Source organism: Pagrus major, chromosome 21 (assembly GCF_040436345.1).
Source record: "Pagrus major chromosome 21, Pma_NU_1.0".
Classification (NCBI taxonomy): Eukaryota; Metazoa; Chordata; class Actinopteri; order Spariformes; family Sparidae; genus Pagrus; species Pagrus major.
Window position 1 is genome coordinate 20,570,286 of NC_133235.1, and position 20,906 is coordinate 20,591,191.

The 20,906-nt window shown below is 41.0% G+C and overlaps 1 protein-coding gene across 1 annotated transcript in view; it reads right to left on the reverse strand.

Moving 5' to 3' along the window:
- Positions 1 to 20,906, reverse strand: part of agap3 (ArfGAP with GTPase domain, ankyrin repeat and PH domain 3) — a 130,506-nt gene that overhangs the window by 49,055 nt on the left and 60,545 nt on the right. Inside the window, exons 3-9 of the mRNA XM_073491262.1 lie at positions 18,790 to 18,877; positions 14,907 to 14,992; positions 11,875 to 12,016; positions 11,212 to 11,346; positions 6,868 to 6,995; positions 6,397 to 6,552; positions 1,411 to 1,494 (exon numbers count right to left, since the gene is read on the reverse strand). Coding sequence (XP_073347363.1) covers positions 1,411 to 1,494; positions 6,397 to 6,552; positions 6,868 to 6,995; positions 11,212 to 11,346; positions 11,875 to 12,016; positions 14,907 to 14,992; positions 18,790 to 18,877 — 819 coding nt within the window. The remainder of the gene's footprint in view (positions 1 to 1,410; positions 1,495 to 6,396; positions 6,553 to 6,867; positions 6,996 to 11,211; positions 11,347 to 11,874; positions 12,017 to 14,906; positions 14,993 to 18,789; positions 18,878 to 20,906) is intronic.

The following is a 20,906-nucleotide window of genomic DNA, read 5'->3' on the forward strand; positions in this document are numbered from 1 at the left end:
GCAAAAATAAAAACATAATGTAGCTCTTCTTCTGCTAAAATCTATGGCGGAAAAGAAATGTGACAGACGGATCAACCCGATAGATATCTGTAAAACTGGTTTCCTCTTCAGCTTTATTTTCTGATTCAGTGAGGGGGTTTGGAAGCGACACCCTGCCATTATTTCAGCCGGACCAAAGCCTTAATAGCAATTTCCCTCTAAAAGGGAATGAGAAGGTTCAACATTTAAAAAAAAAGAAAAAAGGGACATTATCTCCTATCATTTGCAGGTAAAGAGGATAATATAAGGATGCTGACCCGTTTTCAAAAGCCCTCGTATAATCACGAGTGATTACCAATCAATGTGTCAATTACTTCTCCTTCGGTTACAGTCGGACCTTTAGAAATGATCCGTGCTCAGAGGTGTAATTCAGTGCTCCTCACCCAAGTAGTGCTTTAAAGCAATGCATGAATACATAAAGGAGAACTATAATAAAGAAAATCTTTTAAAAAAAAATATATATATATATCAAGATGGAGAAAATTGTAACTATATTAAAACACAAATCACCACAGTATCAGGGAGTATTACATGTAGCTTCGCATAAGAAATTATAAGGTAAAATAAACCCTTTTTGAAATTTCCAGCAGGGGAATTTGGTTGGATTAAATTAGATTAGATTGCAAGATTAACAAAAATAATCAGGCTCAATAAAATTATGCCTATTTGGACAGCTAATGAAAATTCCAGCTAATCATAGCTGTCCAAGTTGATTATAATGATATGCATGAATGAAAATTCATTCAAAAATACGACCAGCACACAATGATGAGCAATAATAACAACATCGTGTCCACTGGGACAGAGAGTTTGTATGTTAGAAGGTGCAATGTAGGATTATTATTCCGAATGATCGCAGGAATCATCTCTCCTAACTGGATTGACACGGCTTTAAATATTGAGACTTATGCTGCACAATAACTAAACTAAACACCAACGAAAAAACATTTTTAAACAGCCCTAAATTTGCAGTTATGGTCATTTTAAAAACACACAAAATGTTAAGATAACTTTTCAATTGCATGCGTGAATTTATCTGCAGACACTGACCGACTGTGCCTTTAAATATCAAAAACAATATACTTTTAATTTGATAGGTGATTTGCACGGACAAACAGGAACATTTCTTTGCTAATAACCTCTCTGATGTTATGTCTGAACCCCTGCCTTCTGGCCTTTCTGCCTTGTTATGTTGTGTTATGTCGCCATCTAGTGGCTACAGTAAGACATGACTCTATGGCCTATCCACTAATCTTGAACACACAGCAAATCAGTGTTGAACAGGAAAGAACAACTCGTGACACAAAAGGGAATCATACTTACCTGGTAACTATGAGAAATGTAGGTTAAAAATGAGGAAAAACTGCTTACCTGTTTGATAGGTATGGCCCTCCCACTGCCTATGCTGTCTGTTTTACTGTCAACGCTCTTTGCCTGTTCACTGGCTTTCCGAGACTGCAAGAAAACAAGAAAGTCAGTCAGCAACTGAGGCGACACACTGACGGCGAAGCAGAGCTGTGGGGTGTGAGGAGGAGGTGAGGTTTTGGGCGTGGTTGGGTATGTTGGGGTGTGTGTGTGAGGGAGAGAGACTGGGGGTCAGAAGTGGAGGGGGACGTGAGGTGAGGGGTTTTGTGTTTTGGAGCGTTTCATGTGGAGAAACTTCGACGTTGCAAAATAAAAGTCTCAAAAAGAAGCTCGAAATTAAACAGACAAGCAGACCAGCGTAACAAACAGCAGTAACACCGACGTGCAAGTCCAAAAGAAAAAAATTAAAAAAGAGACCAAACCAAGACCACACTAGACACATTTCAACACAGAGGAGACCAAGGACGACCACACATTGAGTCATGACTCAGCCCTGAAACCCTTTGTGGGGGGATCCTTCCCTCTGTTTGAGACCCAGAGCGGGCCCTTAGTGGACCTGCAGACCAACTGCTGCTATACCAGTGTAGCTTCAGCTGTGCCTTTAGCATAGTCGCACTGATACAGGCTATTGTTGCATGTTAAATCATTACAGGTTAAAGGGAGAAAAGGAAAAAAGGGTTATTTTTAAAAAGACTTCAGTACAAGTAACTTCCTCCGACCTGCAAAACCTGGTGGAACATAAAAATATCAAACAGTTTCAGCATCAAAAAAGCAAAACCACATCAACATTTCAATTTCTGGTCATGCCTGTGAGGAGAAAATGGTTAGACAGTAACCTTGCATGGGAATAAATCAGTTAAACTTCCCACCCCAAAACAAATAAAGAGATGAGAGGGACAGACATGAGTGTGTATGGTCTCACTCAGAACATGAGAAATGTCCAGTCACCAATGGAGAAGAGGTAGAGTCTGAGTTCAAGTAAACCAACTCTGGTGTTTATATTTTTTCCAACATTTTATTTTTTTTTAATGATGACTTGTTTAGCTTCTATACAGACACCATACAAAGCAAGTCACAAATTCACTTCAAAATATTCAACAGATTGAGCCAAACATTGCAGTTCCCACAAAATATAGGATGGACAATAAAGGCATTATTTCATATACTCCTTATATGTATGTACTTTTTATAGAGTACCATTGTAAATAAAATACAATACAAGATATACAGCAGTCTATATTTTTCGTCAATCCGTTCATGATAGAAAAGCGATTATGCAAGAGTTCATAATCTCTGTACCAAACCTAAATTGAGAAAAATGAAAAATAAATAAATGAATTCAAAAGAAACAATTGAATGTGCAAAAAATAAATAAAATAAATAAAAAGGAAAACAAATGTTAAGTTTAACTACATTCATACAAGTCGGTGCAACCCAGTTTCATTTGTTGGCAACGTTCAGCATAATATCTCTCTGTATATAAACCCTCTCTCTCTACCCTGATTTTTATGAAGGCCTTCATAAAATTACCCAAAGTTACTCTGATCTAAAATACCTCTATGATAATACATTTATACCACATGTTCAATTCCATTCAATACTTCAAAAACTTGCTGGAATATAAGAAGGAATCAAATAAAAACCGGACCAAATGAATGTAGGAAAAATCTAAAAGGAAGAACAAAAAAAGACAACTTGGCACCTCTAGTCCTTGAGTCCTCATTTATGGCAAAAGGCAGTGTGATGTCATGTAAGGAAAGTCCTTTGGGTGGCTGGATTAACAGTTCCAAGAGTGACTTGACTGTACAGCGTGTTTATCTATGGGATGTCTGAATGAGAGTTTGGGGGTGGGGGAGGGGGGTTGGTTGGTTGGTTGGGGTCAGGGGAGGTGGACGGGGCATTTCCAGAAGAGTCCCTACAGTCTGTCTCACTTCGTGATATTCGACAGTCTAGTTTTGAGTGCGCTCAAACACTCAAATGGACTCGAGTTTAGGCAGCGTTAGACGCTAAGTCCTATGGTTTCCGTTTAGTGCAAGTTCCATGCATTACCCTAAATGCGGTAAAGCACCTAGGGTAAAGCAAGTCCTCAATAAATAATCTCTTCTCTATCAGGATTGGCAAAGCAGGGGGACTCTTTTTTTTTTTTTTAAGCCATCATGCTCTTCTAATTCGGAAGGAGTTGGAAAGCCCTTTTTGTTGAAGAAAGGTTGGAAACAGAAGCACAAATCTGCAAATATTGAAAAACAGTGTCAAATGGTTATTTTTTTTTTTATGTTTGTTTGTTTTGGTTATGTTTAGGTGGAGTCCAGTAACAAGTCAAGGGACTAAAAAAAAAAAAAAGGGAAACAACAAATGGCCGACATTAATAAATGGATTAAATGAATATGGATGGATGAGTGGGATGGAATTAAGTATAAAAAATGGCGCGTTGTTTGTCTAAATTCCTAAACAGTGTGCTTTTCAACACAAAAAGGGACAGAGACAGCCTGAAGACATCAGGGAACCACAGACAGATTACAAAACAGATTGTTTGGAGTTATTGACCATGGAAGCACTAGGAAAGAATATGTGTACTGCGCTGACACCTAGTGGCCAAGGACAGTTATGGTAAATACTGGCTTGAAATGACTGTGAGTGGTGAGATTGGTGAAATTGATTTGTGAGGGCGGTGAAGAGACGGCGTGATAAGATCTTCTGTAGTAAAGCTTTGAGTTTTATTCACTAAACTTTAAAAAAAAAAAAAAAACAATGCATTATTTTAAAAAAGTTTTTTTTTCAAGGGGCTTTTCTGATAAACTACATCTGATATTTTTGTAATCAGATTAAAACTGAGTTAAGAATTTTTCTTAATTTCAAGAGTCCCAATGCCAGTGCCACAAATGTGACAAATATTACTTTTATATCTGATTACAACTGGACTAGATTATTCTCCTGCAGCATTTTTCTCCACTGTGACATTAGAACAAAATACCTTGTGTGTAATGACTAAAAGTGAGTCTGATATCGATCTGTCAAAGCTCGTCTACTGATGACATTAAGGCATATTGTCTTTCTTTTCTTGAAACTCCCAAAAAATCAACATAGAGTGAACTACTTACAGGAGTGTGGCTAAAAAACATGACAGGCTCTTTGAATGGCAGCCGGACTTTTTCGAGAACTAACACAGATGTCAATTTGTTTTGAAAACGGACAGAGCTAGGAAAGGGACATCCTCGATACTGTTGATGAAATATTTTCTCTTTCTGTTGTTTTGGAAAATGGCAAAAAAAAGGGTTGGCACTGCGAGTCTTCCTCTCCTTAGCCCATCGCGCTCTTCAAGTGTCACTGAAGAAATGTCGCCCCGTTAACTTTCCGTCCCTTCCTCTGCTTCCTCCTCCTCCATCTCCTCCTTCTCTCCTCCCTCGCCCTCCCTCCTCCCACCCTCGGCACGCTGCTCCTCAGAAGGTCATGAGCTGAAACTCCCGCTCGGCTTGCCACTCCGGCACCCACACTGGGTAGGTGGCGTGCTTCGGCATCTCCATGACGCGGACGGGGAGAGGCTCATTTCTCTGGTGGACATGGTTAGTCACTACCTAGCAGGGGGGAAGGGAGACAACAAGGGGAGCTAGCACACAGCCTGTACTGCTCGGAGGCCACAAAGCCTGCGGCTTCCACAGCAGCTGGGGTAACAGGGTGAAGGCAGTAGGAGGAAATAGAAGGAGGAGGGGGGGGGATAGATAGGGAAGTTAGAGAAGGAGTTAGTTAGAAAAAGATGAGGGAGAGGAGAAGGAAGAGGAAGGAAGTGAGAGGGGGGAGACAGGTGGAGGACGAGGGACTTTTTAGAGGTGAGGGAGGTTAATCTCACATAGCCTGATCTCTGCCTCATGAGACTCACAAAGTTCTGGCGAAAAATAAAAGAAGAAAAGTTGAAAAACCTTTGGAAAAGCTGACTCAACCGTTCGGTTAGTTTGAAAAAACACACCACGGATTTTTATGGGAGGTACAAACAAGCTCTCCGTGGAATTATTTCATTGATTTGAAAGAAGAACAACACCATTTTTGGTAGCATTTCTACAAAACCTCCTCCTCCCTGAGCTCGAAGAGGCCGAGGTCTGGCTACGTGAGATTAGGAGAGGCTTAGCAGCAAAGAAGAAGGCTGGTGTAGGAGGGAGGAGAGAGGAGGAGAGGGGGGAGCAGGCTGGGTAGAAGAAGAGGGCAGAGGCTACAAGTAAAAGACAAGCTTAGGACAGCTAAGGAAATTAGAGTGGTTAGTGCACACATGGTTAGAGCAAATATGACAGGACATGGGGTAAAGAGCAGGCAGACAGGGGGTCGGGATACTGGTGTGAATCTCGAGATAGGATTTGGGCCAGACAAGTAGAAGTAAGTGAGGGGGTGAGGATCGGGGGAGTTATCTAGGCTCAACGAGGTGGTTAGTGGCTGGTTGAGCTGGCGTGTTGGAGGATGCGGGGCATGCGTTATTAGCAGCGTGTAAACAGGGCATTGGCTGGCTCGGACTTTTTTGTTTAGCTTGGTCGGGCAGGAGAAGGGAGGTCACTGCAAAGAAAGGATCTAGTAAAAATAAGAGGGGTGGGGGGGAGGGAGGGAGGGAGGGAGGGAGGTCAAAGATTTAGACAGTGCAGAGGGCCTGGAGTTCGTCATGGGTGAGATGAGAAACTTAATCCATGTGCACTTACTACATCCAATTAGAAAAGAAAAAAAAGACATGAAAAAGAGTTTTTTTTTTCCACAGTGTTTATCTTTGATATTTGCTTTAAAGAAGAAGATTTTTTTGGAGCATTTTGGGGATCTAATATAATTTCTATTTAGTCTTATTCTCCTTTGCCCATTGTGCTGTGTGAACAAGACGCTTTTCTTTGCCTGCATCGGAGGCAGGAGAGCTGATGCATTTTTCGAGCTACCTGTCTCCCTCTGGTGGACAAAGTGTGCTTGGCAACATGCCTCCTAGTAGTGTGAGTGGGTGTTGCTTTGCATCAGCTGTCGCATACTTACTGTGAAAATGTTGGAGCGGCGCTTTGACTGCTTGCGGATGGGCGTGGGCGTGTTGGAGGCAGCGATGGTCTCAATGCGCATCTCCCGCTGACTTATGCTGGGGGTGGAGGGAACAGAGGAGGAGTAGTCGCTGAATGCACCCCCACCATTGGCCGCCTGGGGAGCGAGAGAGATTAAGAGGAACGGACAGAATCAGAGGAGAAGGGGGGGGGGGGAGAGGGAGAGTTAAAGTCAGGGAGTCAGAAAGGTAGAGGGAATGAAAACAATAAACAAGCAGGTCAATTTAGGACACAGTAGATTTGATTCCTCCTTGTAATAAAAGAAGTTATCATGAGTTATGAAAAGAGTTACATAAACCGAGCGTGCAGAGTCCTTTACATAACAGCATCAAGCTCTTATTCATATTAAAGTAACAACGGGATGTAACAGGAAGTAAAAACAGCGTGCCGCCTGTGATGATCTGGATCTTACCTGGTTAATGTGAACAGAGGGGATGGATGCAGCGGGGACTGATGAGTGGCTGGGAGAGTTAGGGAGAGATTTGCATGGACCAATTGAGAGCTGCTGCTTTTTCCTCATGGCCACGACCTTCTGGGCAACTGGAGAAGAGAAAGGCAGAGACACAGCAACAGACTGATCATCAAGGCTGCTAAGTGCTGATATAAATGTGATTGAGGGGGTTTGGGGGGCTGTTTAATTAAGAAAAGAGAACATAGAAACCAGAACCATCTGTAGGTTGTTAATTGTGTTACCTTGTTAAGTGACAGTGGATAAATGTACCCAACATAAGCTCAAACAGAAATCTTCCTTTGAAAGCACAGTATTTTGGCTTTTAGTCAGTTAATGATCACTACACAGTAGACAAACAGGTAGTTTTTCAACTGCTGTGTAAAAGCCACCTTCCAGTAGTAGTTCCAACAATATGCATGCGATAATAGAGAGCAACACATATTTAAAGGTCATCTTTAAAGGTCTTCTTACTGCGTTAAATGCTACAGACCTGTGATCACTTAATGGGTCAGTTTATCCAATAGCATGTATATTATACACTGTGTCCACTTCTTGGTTGGTTTGTCAGCAGGATTGCACAAAAACTACAGATGGGTCTCGGCCCACAATAGACCCCATTAACTTTTTGTGCAAATCCAGATAAAAGGGACAGATCCATGTATTTTTTTTTTTTTTCAGTTTCAAGGCCGTTTTTCAACATTTTCGTTAATTTCTCAGGAAATACTGCAAAGATCTTGATGAAAATAAAAATCTAAAAAACTCTCAGACCGGAAATTAGCCTGGAAATCTCTCGTCACACCAACCGTTTTCACCTGGCTGAAAGATGTTATGCATTGTTTGAGTCTGAGAAAATTTCACAATCAGAGGCATATTCATGTCTCAATAACCTGTCTGTGCTACCACCTGAATACGAAAATGTGAGTCTTAGCCTTACACTTTGTTTGTCTAGCCCTTTTATTGTCTGCTGACTGGTCTGATACCACATTTATTCCTCTGGTTCTATACGTTTATCTTCATAAATTGGCTAACCGTGGTATGTCTGGCTGGGTTACTGCTTGTTGTTTAGTTTTTTCTTTGTTCTTGTTTATTAACCACTGGACTGAGGGAAATGGAAACGTTGAGTATCTGTTAATGATATGTTTCCACCGATTAAAAAAAAGTTTTAAAAAAAGATGCATTGGGTAGCTGATCTCCATGATTGAGTACAAAATGATTTCTACCCCTAGTGACTTTGGTAGAGAAGAGACAGAGAATCACTGATCCTGGTTTTTAATTCAAAAATTGAAATCGAAAGCTCATTTTGATTGATTAATTTTAATTTTACTCCTTAGAATGACTCGTTACAGGTAAAATATTCAACGAAAGCGCATTCCTCCAGAAATGATTTAGGTGCACTGCTCCTTTAATACTTTGTTTGGCAACTGTCATCATGGGGGACTTGTGTAAACCATCTCCCAGGAACGCACAGATGATTCAAGTACTTCTTACGTCCTGAGAGGTAACGTCATTAATGAGACAGATATCAGCCTACAGCTGATGACTTCATCAAAGGACTCACACCAACACGGCTTCAAAAATAGGAAAATATTTCTATCAGGCAATTCAGAACGTGATGTGTGCCTAATTTCAATCTGCCTGATTTCCTAGATTTTCTTGTGAGCCACCGGAGAGCACGAGATCCTTTAAACATGACAGTTGCAACCTTGATTTAAGCCCATTGTAGATGTGAGCACACATCACTAAAGGCAACAACGGCGTCTTTATGTCTATAGGTTCGCATGTACACATGTGCATTCAGACATTTCAATAAAGTCTACATAAAGTGCTAAAAAACACAGAGAGAATACTATTTTTGTCTTTATAAACAGAACACTAGCAGTATATAAATCAAACGAAGCTCAGCAGAGTAAGCAAAGCTAATTCCAGCCAGACAAAGAGTGAGCGCATTATCACAACTACCTCGGGCTATTTGTTTTCCAGTCAGGTAATGAGCAACATACTGCAAAGTGGATTATACATATCTCCAGGGAGAAAAAGGTACCTCTATTTTCCAAGAAAAAGTAATCACACAAAATGATACTTGTAATTTTTTCCTGTCATTCACTGAGCTCTACAGAGTGATGTTAGTCAAATGAGACTATTGTCATAATCTGAACAACCTGATTTGCCATGCAATCGGTGCGGCTCGTCATTTAATTCACGGCACACTACTCAAGCGAGGGACTGGGTGGAGGGAGGGAAGGAGGGAGGGAAGGAGGGAGGGAGGGAGGGAGGGAGGGAGGTGATGTTCCCGGCTGCGTGACGTGAATTAGCACTGAGGGAAAGAGAGATGATTTGAAGTTGCGCTGACAGCTGGGACCATAACGCCCGGCTGCCTGCTGCAGCATGGCAAATAGAGAAAGAAAGAAGGCGAGAGTGATACGCAGCGACTTCTCCAGACAGCCAACACTCCTTCATCTCTTTTAATTATTTCAAATTGGGCTTCAGGAAGCAATTAAGGCAGAGAGGGAAGACAACGTGCCTGTGCATCAAGTCAATGAAATGCAAAGTGAACGCTGTGATACATATTCAGATGTTTTGTGAAGGGATGACAGGCTTTCAAAGGAGCTGCAGCCTTAGGGGATAATGTGAAGTTTCCAAATGACAGTTTCACGACTTCAATTATGGATTCAGGGAAAAAAACTTTCCAGATACTTTTTAGACGCATTAAGAGGGCGTTTCACCATTTATACACAACTGAATATTACTTGGCTTGGAGCTCCACATCTGATGAGATGAAATCTTACATCATGATTTCAGCTCCGGTGATGAATAACTGCGGTGTTTGACAATCGTATTCAATCTAATTTAAGCCCGTTGCGTCGTTAATTGAAGAGAGCATGTTAATGTTCGCAAAGTGTACTGCCAATCAGAGATGTTGAGCACAATGCATTAAGAATATTAACGCGTACGTACACCACTCCACCTGAGTCGACTTTGCATGGGCATTAGTACATTTTGTTAGAAATAACTCATGAACAGCATGACGTACTTCACAGCTCGGAGTGAAGAGGAAAAAAATAGTCATTTTCAGTGAATTTCAACACAAACTATACTCATGTTTAATGGAGTGACACTGAAGTTGAGTTGTGTTTACTTGTAGGAGGGCACAGCTGATGGATTACCTCATAGTTTAGTACTTTTCAACCTAATTAGACCACTTTTCTTGAAATGGGAGGAAATTTTAAAAGCCCTGCATCCTAGTTGCAGGACACACATTTAGCGCCAGCCACCAACTAAATGGTGGTAAAATATTCAAGTGGCTGGTAGATCTGTTTCACTCACCAGCCAAAAAAACAATGATAATCTACCGAGTGGCCGGTCGCCATTTGGCAGGAAGACAGCAGAGTTAATTTTGCACATTGCCTAGTTGTGTTCACATCATTTACGCAAAATGTTGCCTGTTTGATTATTCAAGGAGTTTGTCAAGAGCTCCTGAAGTCTTTCAATCAAACTCAGATTGGAAATTGTTCGGCTTTGGATGTTAGTGTTCGGTCTTTGGGTTTGCCTTGAGTGATGAATGAAAATAAGGTGATGGGGTGAAAACGAGGGCTGCAACCAACAAATTATCTGTAATAATGATAATGTTTTTGAGGAACTGGTAATCGTTTCATCTTTAAATGTCAAAGAATATTCAAATAGTCAAATCACGATTCCCCACGCCCACATTGACATCTTCAAATTGGTTATGTGTGACCAAATATTCACCTTTACGAAGCTGAATCATTTAAATGTTTGGTACTTTTATTGCACCTTTTTTTCCTGAACAATTTCTCAATATAATTCCAGATTTTATTATTACCTTTCGCCCGGGTTTGTTTGTTTGCTGGTTGATTGGTTTGTCAGCAGGATTACACAAAAACTACTGAACAGGTTTCCACGAAATCTGAATGGTGGATGGATGCCTAGAACAGACCCCGTGAACTTTTGGTGAGGATCCGGATAAAGGGATACAAGGATCTTGATGAAAAAAAAACAAGGCTGTTATCTATGAGTGAGTACAATTGGATCTAGCGGGTTAAAGATGTTTTATTTGATATTGGATTAGGCTGGATTCAATTAAAGGGGACTGTTGGGCCTTGGCGGAGGTATGCGCTCTACTGAGCATCATTCTAGTAATGAAAACAACGCCAATCAAAGGGAAAGAATATAGTTCAAGACAGACAAATGATCAAATACGTCTCATGTGCCAGTAGGGGGTAAATGAGTGAAGTGTACTGGTACTTCTTGTCTAACCCATTTCCTCTTTTGTGACCCCCCTCTCACCGTCCTGGAAGACTCTCTCCACATTCAGGCCATAGGTGGAGCAGGTCTCATAATATGTGCAGCGCTTTAGGTCGTTTGACAGCTTTCTGGCCCGCGAGTCATCGATCACTCTGGGGTTGGCGGCACTGATTGCATCTAAGAGGGAGAGAAAACGTAATACTCAAATATTCAATCAAAATTCTCATCTTGTGGTATTCTCTAATTTTGCTACAGTCAACACATTTCACAAAAAGAGCAAAAACATCAAAATAAATAATTTAATTTTGAACACAGGCCAAATACTATCAATAAGTATTGATGGAAATGTTCATCCTAATGAAGGAACGTGTATCCCAGTGCAGCAGTGTGGCTCACTGATGTGTTTTAATGCTTTCTGGACAACATTAAAGGTCTATATCACACAGAAATAAGCTGTTGTCTATCAGGCTTTGGCTACACAGACAATACTTGTTAGCTAGATCAGTTCATTATTAGCTTTAGTCTTTTCATAAGAACCCATCACAATAATAAAAATATCGAATATGAAAGACGTCTCCTTTAATCGTACTTTCTAAGTGTAAAGACAATGTAAGGACACGAAGTTGTTCCTGTGAACGTGCACATTTCCAGTATGGAGGAAGCAATATCCTGACAAAACATATATATCAGGTGTAGTGCAGGCACCTTGTGTTCCCACGAGGACCATGGGGACCTCAGCTGTGTTCCTGTAGCTGGATAGGCGCAAGAAGTAATTGTAGACTGTCTGGAAGCTGATCTCATCCTCCAGGCTAAAGACGAAAACCACCGCATCAACCCAGGCAGCAAACTGAGGACAGAGCAGAGGTGGAGTACGGTGAAGCACTGGGAAATGGAAGCTGTCTCATTACTGCATGAGAACATTCACACAACATTGTTTTCAGGACCACTGCTTCCACTTCAGTCTGATGCTGCACCTGGAACAAAAAAATTGCGTTTCTCGTCTATTGTTACTTTACTTGGATGTTTGAGCTTCACTGTGCAGAATGATGCATGTGCGGAGTTTGACACTAAAAGGCTGTTTTCATGTTCGTCTACCGAAAAGAGTGCACTTGTCTGTGCTGCTCACGTTAAGACACGTGCGCACGAGCCACTACTTGACATCAGTGCAGACATTTTCTGTGTAGTATTTAAGTTCAGTTTTTTTAAGTTTATTGAAAACTTCTGGTAAAGGATATTAATCCTCTATTACAGACTCGAAATTGGACGCTTAAGGGGAGACACTAAAAGGTGAAAACATTGTTATACTTGAGACTAGTGCATGAAAAAACAAAGATTTGGGGTTATTTTGCTTTGATACATTTATTTGTTTAATTTTATTTTTTGTTTTAGTTCAGATTTCTATAAAAACGTATGTGCAAAGTAGCTCATGTTTAATTAGATGACCTAATTTGAGTATTCAAACATGAAATATAAGAAAACTTGTGATTCAAAGAATAATCATCTTAACATAAGTAGTCGACTAAGGAAGTTTCATGCTGATATCTATTCGTTAAAATAAAAAAAACTGACTCTATTCACTTGTAGTGTTCACACGTAAAGCATGTTTTTAATGAATACAGCTTGTAATGGGTCCCTGAAACAACTGTTAGCTGTTGCAGGTCTACTTTTGTTCATGCATACAGACAGAAGGGGGCAGTGTAGCAGCAGCCATAGTACACTGGGTGTCTTGTTTAAAGGCAGAGAACCAGAACAAGGTGGAATGATGAAACACTACTACTGTATCTTATCTTTTTTCTGTATTCCCACTGCGCTCATAATCTAGGAATCTTTGTATTTGTTGGATCATATACATTCATAATCTCTGCTTAGTTTATGATCAAACGGGGGGAGCAGTTTCCCTTGAGGTGAGGAAATCAATCCTAATCACCATCCATTGTAGGACGGAGTCTCAGCAGAACCCAGAGTAGTAGCAACAGTGACAATCAAGTGATAACTATCCCCCCGCTTTGCCCTCTTCTTCATTCAGCTTTTACATCTCGCCCCAGACCCCCATCGGGAATGAATGGCAAATCAAGCCTCCAAGCCACAACTCTGCTCTGCCTCCTGTGAGTGTGAACATAATGGAGGCCTTTAATTATGCCACTAATTATATAGGCAGCTGACAACTGAGCTGAACACGCTCGATTCCCTAATCTCACTGAGCGTAATGCAAGCGTAAATCGGAGCTTTGCCGGGCCAGGTATGAGTAGCTGCTAATAGAAAGGCACGGTAAAGTCACACTAGGCTTACATGTGACGACAGTGAATCTTGTGAATGAAGCGGCAAGCTGTCAGGTTTGCATTCATGAGCGTCAGAGTCGTTAGCATGTGATTGAATCCGCTTATTAAATCCCATCAAATCCCTTATTGAATCTATTGAGGTGTAATTTAAGCATCACAGACGTAATTTCCAAGAACAAAAACTCCAAGAATGACATTTAAACAACACAATACATTTAAATATTTAAGTTTCCCAAGGTTTGCTTCATATTAGCATGTTAGCTAAATAGATGAATGTATCGTACATTATTCTTTTCTAGTAATAAGCGCAAAAAGATAAAGGAACATTGCGAACACATCAGTGTTGAAAGGGTGAATGTGTTGCCAGCAGACATGGAGCAACATCAGCATTAATTTGGAGTTGTGTGTCTAATATTCACTCTTCTTTTAGATCTGTTTTGGTCTCCACCATCTCCAGATGAAAATATGTGGCTCCGTAGCAGCTAAATGTTCCGCTATGTTCGCTAGCTAGCCGCTAACTTTATCGGTCTGCCATTTGGTGCTCGGCTGGTAGCACAGAGTGGGTTTGTAAAAGCTTTTTGGTGAAAAATAGCAGCGACATCAGGACTTGACACCGTTAAAGGCTGTGAGACTGAACTAAAACTGTCAAGCTCTGTGTCCTAAAATTGTGAAGGAGGAAACACTCGTATACCTCCAATTTATTCCACTTTATACTATATACTCGTTGTTAAAGAAAAATATCGTGCTTTTAACTCAACTGCTTTTATCCGACAGTTACTTGTAAGTAAGATAGACTTGTGATGCGAAAACATGTGATGAACAGATCAAATTTGATCCATTGTTCTAGATTTCAACCTTTGATTTTTATATGAAGAACAAGATGTTTCTAACAACTTGAAAACAGGACAATCCAGATAATGTGCAATCATGCAAAAGGGAATGTCAGAAGGAATCCTTGACTGTTTGCCTTCTGAAAACCCAGGCTGGACGAAGAAGAATAAAACACAGACGCTCCATCTTAACCACATTTAAGTCCTGTAAATGGGACAATCTCTGGTAAAACATGGTTCAAGAATAACTGAGGGTAAGAGGCTGGATTAACAGGAAGCACTTCCTTTGGAAAAGCGTAAAAAAGTGAATATTAAAGCCCACTTTGGATAAAAACCGTAGCTCCATTGTTATTCATATTTCAGATGCTAATAAAGCACTGAGGAGCTGTGTTGTCCCTCTGACCACAAGAATGATTTTGGCTGGGCTTACTCATTGATCTGCTGCTGCCCCTTAAGTGCTTTTGGTAGAACAACCACAGAGTGCCGTCACACCGCTCCAAACAGTCCTGCAGAGATGTAATGGTCTGTCTCTAAACAGTTCCTGTCTGCATGACAGTTTCTGTCTGACGCGTCTTGCGGCTTCAGAGTAAAGAGACATTTATTTTCAGGATCAACAAACAAATCTCACCTGCAGTTCTGGAGGCCCTCCTTCATCTCTGATCAGGAGTAGGTAGCTCTGTCCGTCCACCACTATTTCTTTCTTGAACCGTCCACCTGAGGAAGAGACAAAGGGTTTGTTTCAAGGTCATTCTAATAAAACATGTTAAGTCTGATCAAGTGCTGGTGTAGAGTAATGGACCGCTTGGGGTTTACCGAGGGGAAAAAGACTGCAGACACATTTCACACTCATTGATTGTATTAACAATGAGGATGTACGATACAACTCAAATTTAATGTAAAAATACAACTTGACATGGCTCATAAAAGTTCAGTGAGTGTAAGTTTAAGTGCACTTCTCAATTTAGACCTCCCAAATGTGTTGCTGTTAGGATCACATGCCGACAGGAAACCAGGTCCCTCTGGAGCCAATTATGTGGGCGAGAAATTGCCATTTAGCGTGTCTAATGCACAGCTGCTGAGGGAACCAGTTCAGTGTCACTATCACTGCACCGCCACAAGTCCTGGAAAGGCCCTGACGCACATTATCAGACTGCACGTTCAGCCTCCATCACTTCGCCACATGAGCTTCAGCGTGATCGGAGATTGGTTTTCGCAGCACTTACGGCATAACTCATCAGACTTTGCAGTGAGACGATAAGACAAGGAGAATAATCATAGCAGAGAGACTAAAAAGGGAGGAAAGGAAGCGATGGGAGATAAAAAACCTCATCTTTATTCTGAGCTGGTGTGCCTCGGGTCGCACCATGTCCACAGGATAGTAGTGAGCTAACACTTAGTCCCCGTGTAGCCTTGAGTTTCTCTCCCATTTTCTTCATTTCTTTCTTAATACAAATGCACATTCCTTGCTGCTAGCGACGCTGGCTGCAGATAAAGAAGAGACCAATGGGAGAACTTCACCGTAAATTAGATTTTGCATATCATTTGAATGCTTTGCGATCCTGTGGAGATTAAAAACATTCAAATGAGAAAGTTGCGAGGCTAGAGACGTCCCTGGGAGTGAAAACAGCGGCTCATGAATACGAAAATCCGCTGAAAGCAATTTGACAAAATTGAATAATGCACAAACTGGAATGATCATGAGATGCATCCAAAAAGTGATGCTGGAGACAGCTGATGTGCACGCAGAATAAAACTACTCCTGTTACACTTACACTGAGTTTCATAAGCAGACATGTTAGCTAAGATGCTTATATGATTAGATAATAGTATGTCAGAGATCAGCGCATCGAGAACTACACATCTCACATCACAGAAACGCTGTAAGGGCCATACAGTAGCCATGGCCTGCAATGTCTAATAGGCAGACAGTATTCCTGTCTCAGCAAGCAATACATATCCACTTGAGCCACACTTCCACCCTGTTAAGTCCACTTTAGCCCGCTTGGCAAATAGGGGATTCTCCCAGCCTTTTTGCACAGGCTCTCAGTCCCTGCTGGATGCTGCTGGTTGTGTAACACAGAGAGAGAAAGAAAGAAAGAGAGATTCACGTACCACCAGCCAGCTCTTTTTTTTTTTTCTCAAACTAAAGTCACAGAGCTTTGGAGATTTAGACAAAGGACTGAGAAACTATGGTTCTCTGTGTCTCTGAATCCTGTTTAAAAAGGGAGAAAAGATGAGGAGGATCTCGTTACACAGAGAGAGACGGGATCTGAACGACACAGAAAACCAGAGATTTATCATATCACACGCCCAGAGCAGACTATGGAAAGTCTCTCTCAGCATCTGTAATGAAAGCATACGGCTCCGGTGATGGAATTTGAAGTTAACATTTCGGTTACATAATCATCCAGGACGCTGTTGTCTTTATTTACAGCTGAAGCAACACAATGCCTCCACAGAAAATAAAAAAAGCCTGTGCTGTGAAGCAAATGAGGAAGACTACCGTACTTCTCTTCATCACGCTGAAAAGCAATTACGACTTATGTGAACGCGTTGCTCGGCCTTCCGTAAAGAGAGAGCGACAGTGAAGCCTGCAGACAGCCTACAGAGAGACGGTAAGTTGGGTAGGCATGGTTAACACGCAGTAAGCATACTCTGCTTACACGGAGGCTTAGACCTTGACACAGAGCCACAATCCAACGGAGCTCCATCCGGTGTTGCCATAGCAACACACCCCAGTACCTTTTTTCAGATATCATAGCAAAAGCCCAGGAACAAAACACTGAAGAAACAGCCATCGCTGAACCTTCCTCTGCTGGGCAACGCTTCTGCAATGTAAATACCCGAACTGGAGTGAAGCCAGTATTAAAGTGCATGAAAAAAACGAGAGAGAGAGAGAGAGAGAGAGAGAGAGAGGACGAGCAGCTGCTAATCATGAGACAGGTATGTTGTAACACAGGAATTTAAAAAAGGGACAAACGCGCAACATCTGAGCCGACATGTTTTCTTGATTACGGCAACAATGCTCGTATCGTTTTTCTCCGGCATTTCCTCCATTCATTTCTCAAGGACTAATTAAGCTATGAGGATTTTTCTCCCATGGTGCAGCGAAATGCCAGAAACTAATTATGCGCTTCATGTCTCATCCTCACTATAATTACACTAAAATGAAAACACTGCAAACCCCTCAAAGATCATCAGTTAACTCTGGGTTTTCCAACATCTTTTGTGGGTCTCTGAGAGGAGGGCTTACCTTTCAGGCCACAAAGGGGCATTCTCATTATGATTTTGCCGATAAATTGACGAATATCTGATTTTAAAATGTGAGAGAGTGGAAAAAATGACGCGGTGCCCCTTCTCCTTCCTGTTAAAGACCATCTTAAAGGATAAGTTCACCCCAAAATTAAAATTCAGCCATTATCTACTCGGCCTCATGTGGATGATGAAGTTTTGTAGTCCACAGAATATTTCTGGTGCTTCACAGCAGAAAAGGTGCTGCAGCACTCTCCTAAACAACTGAAGTAGATTGGGACTTGTTTTTTTTAATGTGAGAAAACAACCAAAAGATCAGATAAAATGGCTCCATACAGCTCGTCCGGAGTAATCCAAGTCCCTGGAGGGCCTAAATTGATTTTAAGAGGTTATGTACACCCTCAACGTGTGGGAGAGCTTGTGCACCCTATTCAGACGGCAACGCTTTTAGCTTAGCGGCTACAGTGAGATTTCAATCTTTAAAAAGGTTATAAATAACTAACTGAACTGAACTGACAATTTGGTAGCTTTTTTTCATAAAAAAAAAAAAGAAGCTGTTTGCTGTTTGGCAGACAAACCTTGCATGTACAAGCTTGCAGTCCATCAGGACACCCTGGAAGGAAACCGTTTATGACTGTGGTGATAACTTTTATTTGCAATCCCAGAGAAATGATGGGCATCGGTTTTACCTCCAAGTTTTAACAATGAGTCATCTTCACAACCCTAATTTACTGGAAATGTCACGCTCCTTCTTATAGATCATCTCCCCAGTTTTAGTGGAGGTGTAAAACAGAAATTCATAATGTAAACACAGCCAATTGCCAATTTTGGCATCTAGAAGCTCGATATAATCACAGCATTTGAATACAAACTAATTAGAAAAATACTCTCACAAGGACATTCAGCACCAGGCTCCACGTAAAAGTCCTAACATGGTTATCCTTCTGTACAGTTTAGCAATCAGTGTCAACATGCTTGACTTTATTCTTGTGGAAAAACAAACAAAACTAATTTAGCAGCCAGCAGGTTCCTGTGTAATTTCATTCATCCACATCACATCTTAATTTGTGAGGCTGACACGTCACAGTAAAAGGCTTTTACTCCTCGGCGGCCATGTATTTTATATGACAGTTTGTCAGGCCAATTAGCAGAATGATCTTAGGTCATAAGAGCCAGAGTAAACATGCTGCATTAATCTGAAATCATGGTGATTTCCTCGGAGTATCTGACGTGTTTTATAATCACCAGCAGACTCTTACCTTCAGGAGACTCCTCCTGCACATATGTGCCTGTCAAGTACCGGTGGACCAAGGCTGACTTCCCACTGGACAGATTTCCCACAATGCCCTGCAAGGTCGAGAGCAAAAAACTGTCATTATTACTGACAGGCGCAACATGACAGGTACAAACTACAAGCATATGTAGACTTAAAGGGCCGTGATGGTGACCTGACGAAACATTCTCAGCACAACGTTCTTGGACTTTGTGTGTCTGAAGCTTTTAACCTTGCTCAGTGCACTCGTTCACTGAATAAGGCCATGACGTGTGGTTGAAAGCTACAAAGAGGAAAAGGTTAGGGGACCTTTTTTTGTCAAGCTGCTGTTTCAAAAGGTCAATAATGAACCTTTACGCTCAATCATAAAGGTGATGTTGGAGGTTTAAGCCCATTATGTACTAAACACAGCCAACAACAAAACACTTCTTCCAGAGTAGTACAATCAGAAATGAATCATTTTCCCATGGACAGTGTTAAAAGAATAACAGAAATTTGGCATTTCTGTTATTCAAAAGGTTTTAAATCTTAGTTGTACGAGTTTCCTTGAATGCATCACCCAGGAAAGGTTTTCCAAACAGTCCCAGCTCGCAACAGAATTCCCATTAAAGCCCAACGGATATATCTAATGTTGACAATGACATAATGGTTTATATTAATCAATCACAACTTTAATCATATTAATACATATATAAGAATATAAGTAACAGTCAGACTGGTTCATTTATTAACTATAAAATGTCTTTCTTAGTATATATCCTGGACACAGCTCTTTCATAACAAAATTAAAGGGATAAGCTAAGTGTTTTATGTTGTGTGTGTAAAGTATTTAATCAATATTAACCTCGAGAAACTTTTAGTCCCACGAAATACCTTTCGAGTAATTTAAAGGTTCCTTCAGCCAGATGTTGTCTGTGTTTGTACTGGGATCTTAAGCCCAGCGACAACAACTGTTTTTATGTGCCATTTTTGCGCTCGGCTATACAACGACTGTCTTTCATCGATTTGTCTTATGCTTTCTCGATGTCGATGTGTCAAAGCACAAACTGGTTTGTGGCTGCAGATTCTTAAAAATGGTGGCTAAAATAAAAACAATCAGAGCAGTTCAGTGCAAGCCCCATCTCAAAAGTTACCCCCAAAACAGTCACAAAGCAAGGAATTTATTGGGGGGGTAAAATCATGAATGTATTATTTAGACCTGGATATTTGGACCCACTGCTCAGTCTTGCTTCTAATTTTGCCCAGTGGCCACTCGAGGTATCTTTGGCACCATCTTTGCGTTCAGTACATGGCTCTATTATAAATGTATCCATGGGTAAAATAATGTTCCTGGAACTTAATTTAGACCTTTGTCCCTGCGGTGGAAAGGTTGGAAAAGTTCACTGTTTTAGAAATGTGGTATTACATTAGTATCTGCCTCAAAAACTGCAGTATTAGTTGGGCTTAAATTACAACGCAGCTGACACACTTTTACTATGACGGATTGCTTCTCTATGGGTAGATTTTAATTCCATGATTTGTCAGGAAATTAAACAAACTGCTGCCAGGATGGTAGAAATCCAACAGCAAAGCTAATGTAAAGTTCATACGGTTTGTAGTAAACGTACAAAACCGTGAGAAACAGTATTTGGTGGCTGTGTACAGCTGAAATATTATGAGGAAAGTCCTCACAACATACATTGACTTTGGTTGCAGTCTCCCACCCCGCTTCCTCTCCCTGGTGTCTAGACCAGACCTGACTACAGTGCCTTCAGGGTGATGCATGGCGGAGGGTGGGCTGATGATGCCAGCATGTCTGGGAAGAACAAAGGCTGCAACATGCCTCATCTCCTCCTTCTCCTCCTCCTCCTCCTCCTCCTCCTCCTCTACCCACCATCGCCCTCTTCTTCTTTAGATCATTAGTGGGTGTTGGAGTCAGGTATGGTTCTAATTATAGGGACGTTTGCGGCGCAAGAGAAAAAGCTCTGTTTAAGGCCTTTCCCAGCATCCCCCCCCTATAATTGAAGCGCATATATATATATATATATATATATATATATATATATATATATATATATATATATATATATATATATATGTACATACATACATATATATATATAT